This window comes from Toxotes jaculatrix, chromosome 8 (genome assembly GCF_017976425.1).
Source record: "Toxotes jaculatrix isolate fToxJac2 chromosome 8, fToxJac2.pri, whole genome shotgun sequence".
Lineage (NCBI taxonomy): Eukaryota > Metazoa > Chordata > Actinopteri > Toxotidae > Toxotes > Toxotes jaculatrix.
The window spans coordinates 23,187,316-23,205,098 of NC_054401.1; the positions used below are offsets into that span (position 1 = coordinate 23,187,316).

The following is a 17,783-nucleotide window of genomic DNA, read 5'->3' on the forward strand; positions in this document are numbered from 1 at the left end:
TTGACGTCTCAGTTCTGACGGATGTTTCCAAGCCCTTCCTTCACCATTTAACTGTTATGCTACAGAGATCATAGTGACCCTGCTGCAGGAGCTGTGTGCTTGCCCTTAAGATTACAACTGTCATTTGGTAGCTTAAATCAACATGGGTTTTTAACTCAGCGCTAAAGTATATGTTATAGGCTGTAATGTTTTCAAAAGGCAATATTTTTGCAATCCAAAAATATCTTTAGGATTTTAACTGTACCATAAGATGTACTGGAATGGTTTGGCCTGAGTCAAGATAATGGATTCACGAGCAGCTGTAGATGTTTTCAGTTGACTGAAAGACTCTATTAATGCCTGAATTAGTCATCTGAGGCACTGAAGCTTGAGGGAAGGAAAACAATGGGAAATAGGGAAGGGTAGATGGATTATCAGCTCTGAGTGGATTATCATCTACTGTGGTGTGCATTCCACTATCCTCTCCTCCCCAGCAGGCCTCAGCACGGCTCCATCCCTTCCCAGAAACAAGCCCTTCCAATTTTCACTGCTTAAAGAAAAATCTGCAGTTGGTAACGAGGTACAGGAAACACTGGTGTCACCACGATAAAAAAAATAAATCTAAGCTCGATTTATCCAGGAAACCTGGAGAAACGTATTCCGTATTCTTATTTTCAGTGACCATCTGCATGAAGGTCAAAGGCCTTGGGAGAATAACACTGAAGACGACTAATCTGGATCAAAATAACGGACAGCCGGTGCTTCCATTGAGTGCTGCGTTTGTTGTTATGACAACAGGGTGTATAAAAGCCCGCAGCAAAATCTGAAAGTATAAATGTGACATTCGGTCTGTAGTCTCTGGACAGAGATCTCCTATCTCTGTTTGTCCTTATAAGGAACCGCATGTTCTCCACAGCTGGACATGCTGGACAGAGGCAGGAAGCTACATGCACACACAGACACACCATCAGACACACACACACACACACACATGCACAGGCCTCTTGATGTGTTTTCCTTTAACGCCTGATGAACCACGTCATTGCCATTTTCTCGCCTTCCAGTCTGCAGCTGTCTGCACAACTTGATTAAAACATTTCTTTTAGTAATCCCTGTGTAATGAAGCCCTCTCCTGAGAATGGATCTGTGTGTGTGTGTGTGTGTGTGTGTGTGTGCACATGCATGCGTGCGTGCGTGCGTGTGCTTGCACATGTGTGTGAGGTTGTGCACATATGTGTGCTTTGGGTCAGGGTTGCTCCAGATGGGAAGAAGAGGAGGACTGTGTGTGTGTGTGTGTGTGCATGTGTGTATGCACGTGTGCGTGTGCGTGCGTGTGTGTGTGTGTGTGTGTGTGTGTGTGTGTGTGTGTGTGTGTGTGTGTGTGTGTGTGTGTGTGTGTGTGTGTGAGAGAGAGAGAGAGAGAGAGAGTGAAGTGTTTCTTTCTATGAAGAGTTTGGACTGTTCAGGACTGATGACTGAGAAATGCACACATGGAACACCTTTGACCCTGGGGAACCACAAAACTGAGCTGTGGCCACGGATACAGTCCCTGCCACCCCCTAACTCATACCCAGCTCCAGCACACAGACTTTAGAGTTTGGTTAGGTGCTGTGGGAAGTAAAGATAATACAACACCTGGAGGTAAAAAAAAAAAAAAGAAGGTAAAAAAGAATGCCATATGCGTCAGATGGTATATATTGTGTCAATAGAAGATGGATGCCAGTTACTGTGATGCTTTTACAGAGCAAAAAATGCTCGATCTGTCTTTTCAAAGTCATAAATGGTCATCTGTAATCTCACTCTGTGCTGGAAAGGTTCTTTTTAATATAACTTAAATTTGGAAAATCTTAATTGATCATTTTTCTGCTTTACCTGCTCAAATGGCTTTTTCAGAGCTCAGTCAGATTAAAGACACTGGAGACATGCTGTAATGATTGCTGTGAGTCATTTATGGCTGCTACTGAAAAGAACGGTCACTAAACTTTCTATATCAGAGGCTCAGCTGCAGCTCCAGTTACTACATTTCACATCAGACCAATAATGCAGACCATGTACAGTCAATGAAACAAATTACCAAAATGAATATTATAAGAAACTGCAAGACAAATGATAAATGAGTTATAGGAGCATTTTTTATTTTCTTTTTGTCAGATGCTTTTTTCAAAATGTTGTTTGTTTTTTGCTTTTTTTGGATTTTCTATCGTCGTATTTTTTTCTTCTCATTTGACATCCAGGTGGTAAAATGACAAGTGTTTCCATCGCCAAGTTATTGTTCAGTGTGAAGTGCTAGCGTGATTTATAATGTTCATTTGGAGGCTTTGCGAGACACTGTAGTCAGTCTTTTGTAGTAAGATAAAAGAGGGGACTTGAGAGCAGCCCATAATTCACTCTGGTTATTTTCAAGAGGGGGTCAGTGACCTTGGCTTGGAGAGATGGGGAATTCTGCAACACTTCAAATCAGTCTGCACCTTAAAGAAAAAAAAAAGACTAAAGGTACAAGCTGTCAGTCTTCCCTTCCCTCCACTTTCAACACGATTCCCTCCAAATAAGCTCTGAAAATTGGAAAACAATAGCAGCAGAGGATTTTGGTCATTCTTTGAGTCAGGGAATGTTTGCGCTGGTTACTTAAGGTTGGGTGTGACAGTGAATGATTTGTAGAAACTTCAGATAACTTATCACTGGTCCCAAGACGGTGGCTATCTGTTGTATCTATTAGACAAATATGTCAGCCCATAATGAATTACATTGGTGTTGCTGTGTGCTGTGGACTTTGTAAACAGACTCAGATAAGTTAAAGACAAGAGAAAGTAGCACATTGTGAGGACAGTCAAAATTGATTGATTGGCTATCGTATTGGCTTTTTGTTTCTTCTACTGTCTTGAATCTAGTGTACATTATCTTTTTGAGTACTTCCACTAACTCTTAACAGTTTATTGGAATAACATGTTCCAGGCCATGTGGAATTTTCCGTTTAGTTCCCATCACAGACAGAGTCCACCTGTGTCGGGGAATGGGTTTTCTTGTCAGCGTGCCTCTCACTTTCTCTCGGGTCTGTTGATGGACCAGACACCTTGGTCCACACCTCCTGCTGATTTCACAGCCACCACAGTTGTCTGTGTCACTGTGTTTTGAAAAGAATAAGGGAACTGATTTTCGGTACTGTACAGGATATGAGTAATGACAAACATTCACATTCTGGAAACTGCACACGGGCTCCAAGCTTGTATTCTGGGACACTGTGTAAACCATTAGGATCAGCTGCTCTTGGCTCCTTCAGTCACTGCAAAGATGCTGATCTCAAAAAAAAAAGAAAAAGAATTCTCTGACCACATTTGGCCCTGCAGTTTAGACATTATAGTTTGCTTTATGCTCTCTTTCTCAGTCAGAGGATCTGCACTAATGCCAACATATTCAGGTTTCAACACATTACTGGACATCTACATGTATGCAGCACACGCTCACCTAATTGAATATACACAGATACACCCCAGTCAGTCTTCTTTAATTAGGCTGCATTTATTTTTGTCTGTTGAAGTACAAAGAAACAACCTACCAGTTCTGCTATTCTTGAGTTTGTACTGGAGCTTTTCCAAATGGCTTTTTTATTGAGACTCCCCGTGTGAGGTATTATTTTACCTGCAGAATAACATATGACCTGCAAGTTTGCAGTCTCAATTCTTCTCTTTCCTATGCTCGCTGTTTTCACTCCCTCTTGTTCGTGTTTTCTGCATGGTTTGATTATATTTTTCTTTTCCTCTTTTTCTCTCTCTTTCCTTTTTGCCCAGTTTGGAGAACATGTATCCTGTCACTATTATAGATACTTCCTGAGTGTACACACGCACACACACACACACACAGACACAGACACAGACACAGACACAGACACAGGCAAACACACACAGACACAGTCTTTTCAGACTTGAAAAGGACTTGAAACTGGCGGCTAGTTTTCTAATTGTTTAAGTTGCAGGTTGTTAGGTCAGCAGGCACCTTGTTAGCCCTGGTCTCATTACAGCTGATGATTGTACTCAGGTTGAATCTGCTGTTACTGCTTTGTTTGTATGTGTGTATACAAGTGTATACAAGTACAGTGGGCTCCAAAAGTCAAGATATTCCTATTTTGTATTTGTTTCGAATTTAATACCATTTCTTTTATTACTAATGATAATTTAACAATGATAACTTAACAATATGAGTGAAAAGTTGAATCTTTGAAAAATGTACATGAAAATCGGAACATCTTAGTATTGGGTTGGTCTCCATTTTGCTGCACTCAGGCTGCATGGACAAGGAAAGTCCTTCACAGTGAAGACTCCTCACCACCATGTTTCAGTGTATGTTTCATACATGGTGGGACCATTCTCTCACCTGGTGGTCTCGTTGCATACACATTTACTTGGATTCATCAGTAAATAAGACTTTTTGCAGTCATTTTGCAGTCAGGAAACTAAGTTTGATTTATTGATCTTCTGATGGTGTGGTCACTTTTGGTCTGCCTGATCGTACTTTGGACAAAACTAATCCAGTTTCTGCAAAGTGTTTTAGAGTGTTTCTGGTGCCATTTTTCCCTAGTGATACCTTATGCTACTAAAGGTGTAACATATCAGTAGATGGCTCTGAGCCATGTTTGGAAGTAACAAAAAATATTTTGTGTAGGTCCTCCCTTAAGTCTACTCATTTGTAGATTTCACTCGTTCATTTTAATGACTAAAAATAATTTGCTATCCCTGCTTAATGTCCACATTTGAGCATGTACACAGAGGAAACAGACCAGGCAAAGAGCACCACAGCTGCTATGGTGCTCATGACTCTGACTCATGCCCTCTGCACAAAACTGTGCCCTGTTTTGCTTGATTTTGACAGGGATACTGGACAGAAAGACTTTGTGCCAGCTTGTCAGCCAGTTACTAGCCAAGCAGTCAGCAAGTCCGCCAACTGGCCTGTCCTAGCCCAGGTCTAGTTCTTTGTCACTCAGTCACGGCACCGACAGGGGACAGGTCAGGAAATGAGACCTAATGTTGTTGAAATACACCAGAGGAAAGCATATTTCATTCGCTGAAATTGAAACACCTAATTTTTCATAACTCTTGACTAATTTTGATTTCCTCTTAACATATTCCTGGTGGCCTCTGTGTTTTAATAAAAAAGTTATTGACTTAAAGGACTACTGTGAGGTCACAGACAGCCTATTCAATGAGGCACTGAAGTTCAAGCCAAGGACCTGATTTCTTAAATTATGAGTCAGGATCCAGAATGGGTTGTGGGCCCAATTCTGGTGGGTCTCCACTTCATAAGAGTAGAAGTATGCTTTAATGAGTTTTGCTCCCCAGGCTACAGACTCCTTCTCTAATATGGATTCTGCACTACAGCAGTAAATGCATTTTGTTAGCTGCCCCGTGCATATTTGTTTCAAGCTCTAAGTTACAGTGTTGTTATTTGTTCCTGCTGTTGATGTTGCAGATATTAGTCGTGCTATTTTTACCTCTTGGACACTTTTGTTTCCTTTAAAGCTCGTGGTAATAGTGAAGGAGCTGCCTGCCAGAGAGATGTTTACCATGTTGGAGCAAGAAACACTGACTGTGCCATGCACTTAATGAAATCCGATGAGTGTCTGGCTGTCCTCACAGCATTCCCACAACACCCTAATGAGAGTTTCTGCTTCTCATTTAGCTCCAAGACTCAAGTTGCTGTTCGCAAAGAATCGGGCATAATATAATAAAAACAGGTGCATAATTAAAGTTTTAGACGACCACATGCACATGACAGCTCCCCTGAAACGCTATAAACACTCGAATAAGCCAACAAACTTTCATCCCTTGCCAGTCCTCCCATTGAAGTGGCTTTGCAGGCACATTTGCTCTGCATGTGGGGACATTGTTGACGCTGGGTCCCCTTCACTTTCTTTTGTTCAGCAGTGATATCTAACTAAGCGTACACACACGTGCGTGCAGGCATTCGAACACACAAAAACACACGTGAAAAAAGGTTTGATTTATGTCTTGCTGTATAGCATGCAACAGTAGTAATTTTAATGGGAGAGGAGCATGACATTGCATGGTTCACTATGGTGCCAAACGCACCACATGTTGCCAGGGAATTCAAAATGTGTGCTATCAAGGTAAACTCATTGACCCTGTCAGGTTGGGAGTTTTTCTCTCTCTCTCTCTCTCTCTCTCTCTCTCTCTCTCTCTCTCTCTCTCTCTCTCTCTCTCACTCTCTCACTGCCTTTGTTTTTCCAGTACTCTCACATCTTTCTTTATCAAGCTCGCTCTCACTTTCTCTCTCGCACTGGTCCCCCCTGAGACAGCAGGCGGTTAAGAACTCTGGCCCTGCCTGTGAGCAGCTAACAGCTCATGTCACCCTACCGAACCACCCAGGAGCAGAAGAAAGGGAAAGATAAAGAGACACGGAGAGACGAGGGAAGCAGAGGAGTTAAACGATCGCAGAGCCTCTGAGCGGAGGGAAAGACCCCGTGACATATCCCACACTCTGAACTGGGACCAGACCAAAATGGATGTGTGATTAAATGAACTGTGATGCTCGTTCCTCACACGCTGCAGCCATCCCTGGAATTAGTCACAGTTCTATTTCCATCGAAAGTACCACTCAGAGGGCAGCGCCTCTTTGCTTCCATTACAGTATAAGTGAAGTAAGCATATGCCCCCACCACCACCACCACCCTCCAAAAAAAGTACATGTGCATCTGGGGAGGGGGCACTGCCAATGTCTCAGCACAGCACAGAGGAATACAGGAGTGGAACCAAAGGCTTGTTTTGCAGTGTTTAGTTCAGGCTCCCTGGGTGTTTTTTCCCGGGGACGCAGAGGAGGAGGGACAAGGGGGGAGAGAGAGAGGGACATGTGAAGACTAGAGATCAGTAGCCACAACAATGACGAATGCTCCATCACTCTCAACACTGTGTATCGTGCCATGCCTTTGTCGGTGTGTACGTGTGTGTTGGGGAATCCCTCCTTCTGTCATTGCTGATGATGATGATGTGACGTCACAGACTGGATATAAAAAAGTGCACTGAGACATGATTCAGGGATTTGAAGGGCAGTGGATGTGTGTCAACATGTTGGTCTGTGTGGTATCAGAGATGTGAGACAAGTGTCTTTGAATGTGTTTTGATGTGAGTGAGTGATTAGAGTGAATAGGGAAGGCACTGAGGCAAATACTAGGAAGGAGGAATTAAAGAGCAAATGAAAAAAAAGTGAGTGGATGTGTCTGAGTGTGTGTGTAAGTGTGTGTGTGTCAGATGATAGATGAGAGCATGGTCCACTGAGGTTCTGATGGACAGGGGCCTGGAGGACTCCATCTGACTGTGCTGTTACCTCATCCCCCTGAACGCTCAACTCATCAGCTTGTCATACACACACACTCGTACAAACTCTCGCTCCACACTCTTGGAGACAGATGAAATGTCAAATGCGTAGAGATTCTTTTCAGGGTCAGGTTTCTGGGCTGCACATATCTTCACATAAATCATCATCACAGTTTGGACGGAGGGGAGAGAGGGGTCGGTGGCAAAGAGGCAAACTACACCTACCAGCCAAGTAACTTAGGAAAGCTTGGCTTGCACTTGGTCCTTCTTCAATTTGCTGCTGGAATGTAGTTCTACCTATTTGGCCATCCGTGCTATCGATGAGCTGTTTTATATTGCAATGTGAAATTGATGGATTCGTGGAAGTTGTGAACCATTTGTTTCCACCGGTGTCTGTTTCATTCAGTGTATGTTAGCACTTACGTGCTACTCTCCATTCTTTCATTTGTTATTGTCACTGTATCTCGACTCTCCCTGTGCACTATCCTTTATCTAACCACTTCTTTCTTCATCTCTTGTCCCTCTCTTGCAGGAGCAAAAGGAGCATGGTCCCCACCACAGAGTGTATTTTTGAGCTTCCACATTTCACTGTACAGGCCACAAGGGCCCAGACGCTTCTGCTCCAAGCCATTTTTCAGAGCTGGACCCACAGCACGATCAGTGGAGCCCCACTGACCCTCAGCGAAAGCCTGCTTAATGAGGTGTACAAAGCTCCAGGTAAACAACATGCTACATACACAGAAACCATATGAAGTTAACTGAGCCTGCCTGCTCTCTGACAGCAAATTCATCGTACGTGATAATCCATGTTCATGAATTTCTTACACCTGACCAAGTTAATACTCTGAGTAGCTACAGCAGAGCAATCGTAGCATAAGAGCTGTCTCACAACAAACCCAGACCATACTGAGACAGAGGACAGAGCGTGACTTGATTATTTCTCCATATCTGCACAGCTTTCACATTCACTTGTATCTAGTTGGAAATTGTGTGTGATGAATGCCTCTCTATTTTTTTTAAGTGTGTGTGCATGCGTTCATGCAAAGTGACCCTTGACCTTTCCACTGTCACCACGCTAGTTGGTTGTGCTTTGGATTTCCTTCCAACAGACAAGTGAATACTGTAGGTGTCTGCAGAGAACGGGATCGGGTTTATCACAGAGAAGCACAGGCTGTTTTTCCAGTGCATATGTTTGTAATTGCTGAGTATTGCAATAGGCTCTTTGTGTTTTTTAGTTGCTTTCATAATGCAGTTGTTATTGGAGGGTAGCAATTATAATTCTTCAATGGCAACTCAGCCACTTGGCAAAATAAAAACAATACCCACACAGAAGATTAATGTGTCCTTTAACGGCTCATTCTGTATTTCAACCATGAATAGTCACAGAACAAAGAACAAACTAAATCACTTTGCTCATCTGGTCTCTTTTAGGCTATTGCATTAGATGTTAATGCGTTCATCATAGGAGTTGATTTATTGAAATCTCCTTTTTCTCGTAAAGTACATTTACTGCTCTTTATTTGTTTGGTTCTATATAAACTAAAAGTTGTTTCTCAGTACCAGTAAATTGTCAAGAGAGATATATGGAACTGGCAAGAGCTTAAAGTGATTTGACCCTCTTATGAAAAGCTTTATTGTTATTTCTCAGGGCTCAGCACATCATAGACCAGACTATCATTCACCCAAAACAAGTCGACCTGATAATAACCAGTCATCTCTGGGCAGATTGAACAGCCAATTTACCCACAGACCCTGTACCAGGGGTGCAAGCACACGTCCAAAACTTAAGGTCTCCAAATATACACATTCACGTGAGACAGTTTGGCATAAAGATCAACTTGTCTTGTGCCCGGTGTGGGGTACTGGACCTGCAGCCAAGGGCAAATCAACTCTGAAACAGTTTTACGCTTCATGTCGCCTAGGATGCCTTAATGGTCAAATAATAAATTTTGCCCCTTGTTAAAGAAAGGGAGGGGAGCCTGAATTCAATAAAACAGTAGCGTTTCTCATGACGGTAGCATCTGGACAGTCCTCTGGAGGGCCAGGGATTTTCCAACTCATTAGGATCACGTTGTTTGGTATGCCGTCAACATTCCCCCTCGGCCAAGACAGCCAAGCTACCTTTTTCACCGTTGTGTAGCTGCCAAAATTCATGAAACTGGTCTCCCGTGGAGTGAAGTCAAATATTCCTCTCCCCTCACTCTGCCTTTCTCTTGGAATGGGCCTTGACTAGCAACATAGAGAAGCATTTGCACATCTGGTTCATGTGCTGGCAGGTTAGAAAAAGAGCAGCGGGGGAAAGAGTTTGAGTTTAGAAGGCCTGAGAGTGAAGCGGAATAGGTGATGTGTTGTGTAAGTACATGTTTAGTTGGGGAAAAAACGCAGCAATAATTCCTATGATATAACTGAAGATGTCCAGTGCTGTGTGTGTGCTTTTGAAATAGTGACACTTCTTAAGGCCTTAAGGAAGATGTTAGCTGTCCCAGTCCCTCTCAGTCCTCGGTGGGACAGTTTAATAGTGGAGGAGAAATGGAAAACAAAGAGGTGCAAGAAGAGAAAAGAGGGAAGTTTGCAAGAGTGAAGTAAGTCCACAACATTGTGAGCTGTTGTGGACTGTGTTTGCTGTGGTGTATCTGCCTCACACCCAGTACAACCTTGCCGAATAGTTTTGGTTCCTGTGGGTACTGTGGTTGTGTCCACACTATAACGTCATAGTGGAAGGTTGCTGGCTGTTCTCTGCTGGCTACCTGCCCTCCCACTCTCCTCTGCCCTGCTTCACTCTGAGCTGTTTCCTTAACTAAGACAAACCTGGTGTGGTTTCTACAAAGACCTTACTATCCAGAAACGCTCACTGGAGGCAGTGCCCTTTATTTTACATTCTTTAAACCTGTCTAATGACAAATATGGAGACTGCACTGTTAACCCGAGACACTTACTTGGCCCTCTGTGTGGTCAAAGTGCTTGCAGCCTTAGCAGCGGTTGCCTTTGTCCCCTAGTGTCACTTGCAGGCTTACTGGCTGCAGTTGTTTGCAGTCACAGCGGTAGATTTCTTTTATAACTCTCACAAGATTCAGATCTGCATCCAGATTTAAGCTCTGTGTTCGTTCTTGTGTCACCAGCCAGCCGTCGTCAGGCCATTGGCAGGACAGCGCTGACATACGCACACACACGCTGAACATGGCAAACAAAAGCTGTTTGCTTTGAACATGTGCTTTTTTCATTCCTTCAGGAATTCCTCCTCCGTTCTGTCCTTTTGATGTTACATGACTTTTCAATAGTGGAAGGTGTTTCATATTGAGTTCTAGCTGATAACACAGATGGTAAGTGTCCTTCGCGGGGGAGCCGTTTGGGTATGAGATTTTCTTCCCTGTCCAAAGGAAATTCCATAATTCAGCAAGGGGAAAAACTAAGAAAACAAAGCTTCAGTTTTAATCTCAAAGTACTGACAGACTGTAAAATGTTCTTCAAAATAATTGGTGGACTCAGATTAAAGCAACAGTCAGAGACTTTAAATCATCGCAGCTGACTGGAACACAGCCGCTAGGATTTGTAAAACTTCGAGTTTGTGCTGCTCACTGGCAGATACAGCAGTAACCCAGCGAGCGATATAGCCTGTGTTTGGTCGACAATCCCAGAGACGAACGAGTGAAATCAGAAAACAAACCGTAAAATCTTATTTTCCTTCGGATTCAGACGTTGTCAGTCACTGCCTGTTGCCTGACAGCTTGGTTTGTCAAACTGCTGTCTGTAGGACAGCGCTGATTTTTTGGTTTTCTGTGGTGACATGTTATTCAAGCGTTCTCCTTTTACATTTTCAGTGAAGCTCACACTTGTGTTGTGTTTTGACAGAGCAGCAAACAGTATGTCATATTTTATATTTTATGTGTGTGGTTGTGTGGTAAAAATGGAGAGGAGGTCCACAGGGAGGTGTGTGTTTGCGCACATATTAGAGCATGCATTTTATAGCATGTGCCCCCCACCCTTAAGCCCTGTCAGCTGCCCAGTGGAGGTCACCACTCTATGCCTTTTCTTCAGCTCTGCCCTGCTGCAGTCCCTCCTGAATTCAGTTTATTTGCTTTAACAAAATCTACTCTTGCTTCTTGCTTTTTTGCTTTTTCTCTCAATCTCTTTATTTTATTTTATTTTATTGTTTGGTTTTTCACTTTTAATTCTAAAATCTATTCTATGCTGCCAACTTTATGTCTATCCTTGTTTTCCATCTGTCACTCCTGAATTCATTGTCTTCTATCATTTTTAATCCTCTAACCCTCTTTTTGTTCTTCTCCTCTTCTCCTGTGATTGCCAATGGCCTTCCCATCTTATTTGTTTTCTAGTTTATACTTCCAAGATGCTTTCGTGGTTTGCAGTAGGCGTCATTGTAGTAGCAGTAACATCAGTAGTAGTAGAGAGGAGCCAGTAATTTCTACTTACTGCTGCTTCTAGCCGCTGCTAACCTCAGACTCAGCGACACACTGACCACAGTGACCTCCCACACACTGCTTGACTCTGCATACATTTGTGAGTGCAAAGTGTGCTACAGGGAGAAATGTGAAATCTCATTGCACGGATTGATTTTCCTCATCGCTGACTCTTCAGTCTCAGCAGATACTTGGATCGACAGTGGCTGTACACATTTACACTGCCTGTGTTTGGTTTCTGTTGCACATTACATTATCCCAGAGTCTTGAAGAAAACATTGCCACATTTCCAAAACATGCAGAACTATGCATGTGAATGTCTTTGACAAGGACGCTGGAAAATGAAAGCAGCTGATTTGCAAACAATATATACAAAACAGTTCAAGAGAAACGTGGAGGTTTACATATTATTGACACCAGCATGGATTAATGGCTGAATGAGCGTCTGGCCTACAGTCATAGCTCTTACTCAGTGTCTCATATTTTCATAGTTGGTTACCCTCTGCAGTTTTATCTTACAGTGTTTAAATAAATGTTACCAGTCAAATTTAAAAATGATCATGGATCCCAGCGACTTAACTTTTGAACAAATCTAGTCTGCACGTTGCCATGAGCACACAGAATCTGTATGTTTTCTTATTGTATTCTTCATGTTTTCCCTGTTGATGATAGCTTTATTGGATTTTGATTCATGTGCTTACGTCCCCAGTGGACATAAGTCTTTCAATTTCAGCAGATGTGTTTATAGCTCGGTGCACAGTGATGATTCGCAGAGTGCACTTAAACCTGCAGATGGTACAGCTCTGGCTTTGGGAATATGACCCAGTGATCTGTTTGTGAATGTTGCCTGTATTATGACAGTGTGGTCGTCAGAATAAGACTGTTTACTCCCTACATGTGTGTGTTTGTGTGTATGGATTTTACTGTTTGCATGCATGCCATTCATGCTTATGTGTGTGTGCTTTTTGTGTTTCTCCTCTTTGTCTTGTAGACAGATAGTAGAAGTGTAGGTTGTGTCCTTGCATCCATGACATGGCAGTAAACCCCACAGATGACACACACACACACACAGAGGCCCGGATGCTTCACACTTGGAGTAACTTTAGACAGCTCATTATAAAAGATGGATGATTTTGCCTGTCCGTTCCTTTTAAACACAACCAGAGGTAGAAAGGCTTCATAGCCTGCTTGTGTTATTTGTGTGGAAGTAAACTGAAGCTGAGCACTGTTTGACATTTTTATTTTAGCAGTAAGCATTAGCATTAGCTAATAGTTGTTTCCCTTCATTTGAACCAGGCTCACCTGTTGACAGGCCTCAGTTTTGTTTTTGTTTTTTTCTGTTTAGATTTTGATATTAATAACATCTTCCTAAGTTACTTCCATCCAGAACATTGGCCTCCCTAAATTAACCATTACGGGACTACTGCAGGATCTCCAACCAAGCAGGCAAAAAGACATTGAGCAGAAACTAAGGCCAGGGCTGCTCACTCTCTGTAATCTAAATTCCTCCCTGGCTTGATCATAATTTTGGTCCTTGCATTTGCTTCCCTTTTTAGTGTCTTGTGAAAGGCTACATTTTGAAAGACAAAAGGTATTGGCATTTCTACCAGTAATGGATTCAGCTTTAATGCAGCTACCACAGCTGGTTTCCTGGCCACAGAACTCTGTGGTGGTCTGGACTAGGATTGGAGTTGGGGGGGTCTGGTAGAAGTTGGTTGGTGGTGGTCACCAGACGGGCTCTAGATGATTGCTGGGTGATATACGAGCTGTGACATAACTTAAGCATGACAGATATGGGGGGGAAAGAACAGAGTAGGAGGAAGAGAGAGTAAATGATATAATGAGGAGAATGAAAAATGAAAGAGAGAAGGAAAATAAAGGGCGAAGGGAAAAGTGACGGAAAGAAGGAAATAAAGAGATCTCAGTGCCCAGAAACACAACTAACTATTGGTTCTCCTTATTAAACCCAGCTTTTGCACTTAATTGAGTGTCAGGTTATACACGCACTCACAGCCGTGCACATGCACAGATGCACGCCCACCTCCCTCTTGAGCAAATCCTATATGTACTCCTGCACTCACAGCATACGATCCCATTTAAGGCAAATGACGACAAGAATGTTTGGATTCAGCGAGCCTATGTTCTCATTGCATAGCGACTAGAAGCATGTTGATAATAATAGTACAGGACTTATTCTCTCACTCATAACGCTATCATTATTAAAACAAGTCTTTTGTTTTTACAAGTTCCCCCTACACATACAATCGGGGGGGGGGGGGGGGGGGGGGGGGGGGGGGGGCGTTGGTTGGAGTGGTCAGGAGAAAACTAGAGAAAAGAGTGGAAAAAATACCCGAGACTATTCAAGGTTACGTCAGGGAGCCTTATTTATCCTTTTCTTCACACTGATATTTCCCATTGCTTGGAAACAAATGCGGTCTCTTAGAAGGCCATGTCAACAACAGTTTTTACGCATTTTTGCACTGCATGAAAAAGGCTGCTCCTGTCATGGCCAGCAGTTCACATCCCTGTGATCTAACTGCCTTCAGGAGCATGGGTCTGACGCAAATCCCCCTGTGACGCTGTGGCATAATAAGTGTCGGTAATAGCTCCGTGTTATTGGAGGGGAAAAAAAAGTGTTCATTTTCATATCACTCTGTCAGCTCCATGAGCTGATGCCTGGTATGCTGTGCATTTGATGTTGTCTGGTCCCAGAACATACCCGTCTATCTTGGCTCCCTCCTTTTGGCCCTTCTTGGTGTGTCCATATAATGCAGTTGTTTGTAACACTCTGTTTTCCTGTTCGGATTCTGGCCTCCGTATTCACAACCCTAATGTCATCTATTGATGCATCTGTTCATCAAGACATGCCAGAGGAGCACACAGGTTTACCCGGTCATATAACGGTCCCATACACTTATCACATGAAGAATGGTTCGATGGTCCTTTTTCACTGCTCCACGGCGAAAGTGAAAGAAGGAAGGACAAAGGCCTTTTTTTCATGGTCTGTGGTTGTCACAAATGTCAGTAAAGAGATGGGAAGCTTAATGAAATCCCTGAGATGTCTGTTTCAGCGTGGCCTGGCCCCTCACTGGAGTATCCATACTTCTTTGAAGAGGTAACTTATTGGTTTGAGAGAAATTTCTGCCTGTCTACTTGTCTGCTTCATGGATTGACATCAGAGCAGGAAGAAAGCAGGAGGGAGAGGAAAGAAAGAGGGCCTTTTCATCCATACGCAACCTTATTTCTAACATTAAAAACACGTTGTGTCAGCATCAGAGAGCTGATAAATAAATCTTGGATGGAACTTGAGACGATTCTTGTCAATGAAAACTTCAATGAGCTACAGATGGCCCTCACCCCACTCCTGGCAGATTGTGATGATGTTTTAAGTCAATCCAGACTCAGACCTTCCTCTTTTCTTTTGTCTTCCTTAAGCTCTCTGCTCTTTCTCTGTCGCTCATTCCAGTCCAGAGCTAGTGAGAGAAGCCAGAGGAGTCAGTGCAGAGAAAGAAAAAAAGTTTGTTGTGTTGTCCCACAGTTGAAGATTGGATTACACGAATATTTATATGTTTAATGGGATGAGAGAAACATGAAGTGCCTGAGGTCTGCTCCTTCATCAAACAACATCTCAAGTCAGCTTTCACCAAACAACCACTTTGCACATGTACTCACACATAAAAAAAAAAACACACACACACACATACTCTCTCTCATATACACACCCTCCCTCATGGTTGGTGACTTCAAACACTCATCAGGGGACATCAGGCTTGTCGTTTCTCACCATGATTCTCCATTCATCATTCTCCTTTTCCTCACACCGTCCACTGGCTTCTGGTGAAAGATGATATTTAAAAGAGAGTGTGCAACTGAGTGTGTGCCAAAGATTTTCTCTCCCCTGTAGCCCACTTTTCTGTCATGGGAAATAAGATGTGATTCCAGGCATGTTGGAGAACATGGATGATCGCAGCACAGGATCTGGAAGCCTGAGTTTCACGTCCAACTTTTTATTTTTGCTTTCTGATATGAATCACTGATGGTTTCTCAGAGGCATCTTTCCACTTACCACTAAATCCAATATGCCACTGGCACAGCATAGCACTTAAATTGGTAGTTGATCTCAATGATCTATCATGCTTTTAAGAAACCTGGCTGGTGGTTGGTAGTTGAGTAGGACAGTTTAGTTAGCTGGCCAGCCATGGGTACAGAAACGATTCTGTCGATTGAAACTTTCACCATTTGGAGCTGGAACATTTGACTCATCACCCCTGTGGAGGTTAAAATGAAATATGATAAGAAAATCTCCTGCAGCCGTGGTTTATGAAACATTACCGTGGTAAACATTTGTAGGCCCCCACAACGTGTCATTGATAGATAATGCATTAAACAAACCTTGGAAGACAAGTCATGGTATGCAGAGTGCAGCTATAGTAAGGTATATATTGTTGTATTGTATATTATAGTGAATGCTCTGCATTTACAGGTACACGATTCACACTACCATATTAATAAAATAACTGTTGCAGTATCTGGAAGGCATCAGGAGCATTAAAGAGACATTAAAGCCATAAAAGCTTTGTGTTGTAAGGGATGCATTACAGATAGGATTGTATAATAAATAAGTAATAAAGTTAATTTGATAAGTACATAATTAAATAGTAATTAAATAGTTTAAAAACTTTGTGTTCACACAAAGCATGGAACCTCACTGAGACATGAAATAAAATGAAGTGTAAGTAGAACGGGCCCTGAAGCACCCATAGCAGACTGCTCTGACTCTTACTAAACCCTGAATCAATGACAGGCCCAAATAAATCTGTTTGTGTTTATGTCATCTGGTAGTGTCTGCAGAGCTGGCTCCCTGCTGTGAGCCAACCGTCCCATCTAAGCGTAGCAACTAGTGCCAACTGAGCACATAGCTCCATGTCACAAGGCCATAAATTTTCACTGTAACTCCCACTGAAGTGCCTCAGCAGCACCAAAACCCCAGTCACGTCTTGGCTACCACCACACACAGACGCACTCAGCCTCCGCAAAGCTGAGACATAAATATTGATCTCAGTGGATTATTGATAAACAAGAACGCTCTGCTCGGTTTCTCTTTCATTCTCGTCCATAAGGAAAGCGGAGAAGCGGGGGAGAGAGCCTGAGAAAGAGAGCAAGTGTGAGTTATGGAGGCACAGAGATCCTGAGACTCCGAGACAGAGAGGGAGAGAGCAGAGATCCAGAGTTACATTTCAGTGATGGAGGGGCTGGTTTAGCGTCATTAGTTGTGGTCTGTAGTTTCAAGCATCTCTCTCTCGGTGGAACCACAGTGGCATTCCATCCTGGCTGCTACTTCAAAGTCAGAATGCCCCTGTTTCTTATGCTAAACAGATTTGTCAGGGCAGCATTAGACTCGGGATACGGGAGATTGAGAGGCAGGCCCTCTCATCCAGAACTGTGTTTTAATGGCCTATCTCACCACTGGCTAATTGTCTCTTTACAAGTGGCTCTATGTCACCGCACATGTTTTGCTATGACTCTCTGCACATCTGTCTCGCCCTTTTTCTCTTACTCTCTCTCATCTTTCTCACTTTTTCTAAAACTCTTTCCCTCGGTCCCCCATCCCCCACTGCCGCCCCCCTCCCCCTTCACTGTCTTCCAAACCCCACTGCCTAGGCCCATTAGTGTTGGCCAAATTGCTTCCGCATGAAAACTCCTTAATTGTGGTAATTCAGTGGCAGAGAGAACCACGGTTTGAAAGTGCATAGAACATGTGTCACTGCTTTAGTGGGCAGACAGAAAGACAGGCAGCACCTGGAGGGGATGATAATCATGAAAATTAGACCCCCAACCTCCACCACCACCACCAGCTCTTACACCCCATCACTGTCTTTATCCCACAACCGTTACAGGCAGCAAGTAGCACTTGCACACCCCACCACTCTAAGCTCTACCCGGTGTGCTGGAAATAGTTGGTCTGGGCTTTTAAATGGGGAAAAGAATTTCTTTCTGTCTCTCTGCCTCTTTGTGTTTGTGTGTATACATGTGTTTGTGTGGTTGTGTGGACACCTTTTGGTTC

At 43.1% G+C, this 17,783-nt stretch overlaps 1 protein-coding gene across 5 annotated transcripts in view; it reads left to right on the top strand.

The window, feature by feature from the left end:
* LOC121185668 (vacuolar protein sorting-associated protein 13B-like) overlaps positions 1–17,783 on the top strand; it is a 362,080-nt gene that overhangs the window by 61,244 nt on the left and 283,053 nt on the right. For all 5 annotated transcript variants that reach the window (XR_005894381.1, XM_041043972.1, XM_041043973.1 and 2 more), the window contains exon 17: positions 7,834–8,018. Coding sequence is in view for 4 of the 5 variants with exons in the window: in XM_041043972.1 (XP_040899906.1) it covers positions 7,834–8,018 (185 nt within the window). In the remaining variant the exon portion in view is untranslated. The remainder of the gene's footprint in view (positions 1–7,833; positions 8,019–17,783) is intronic.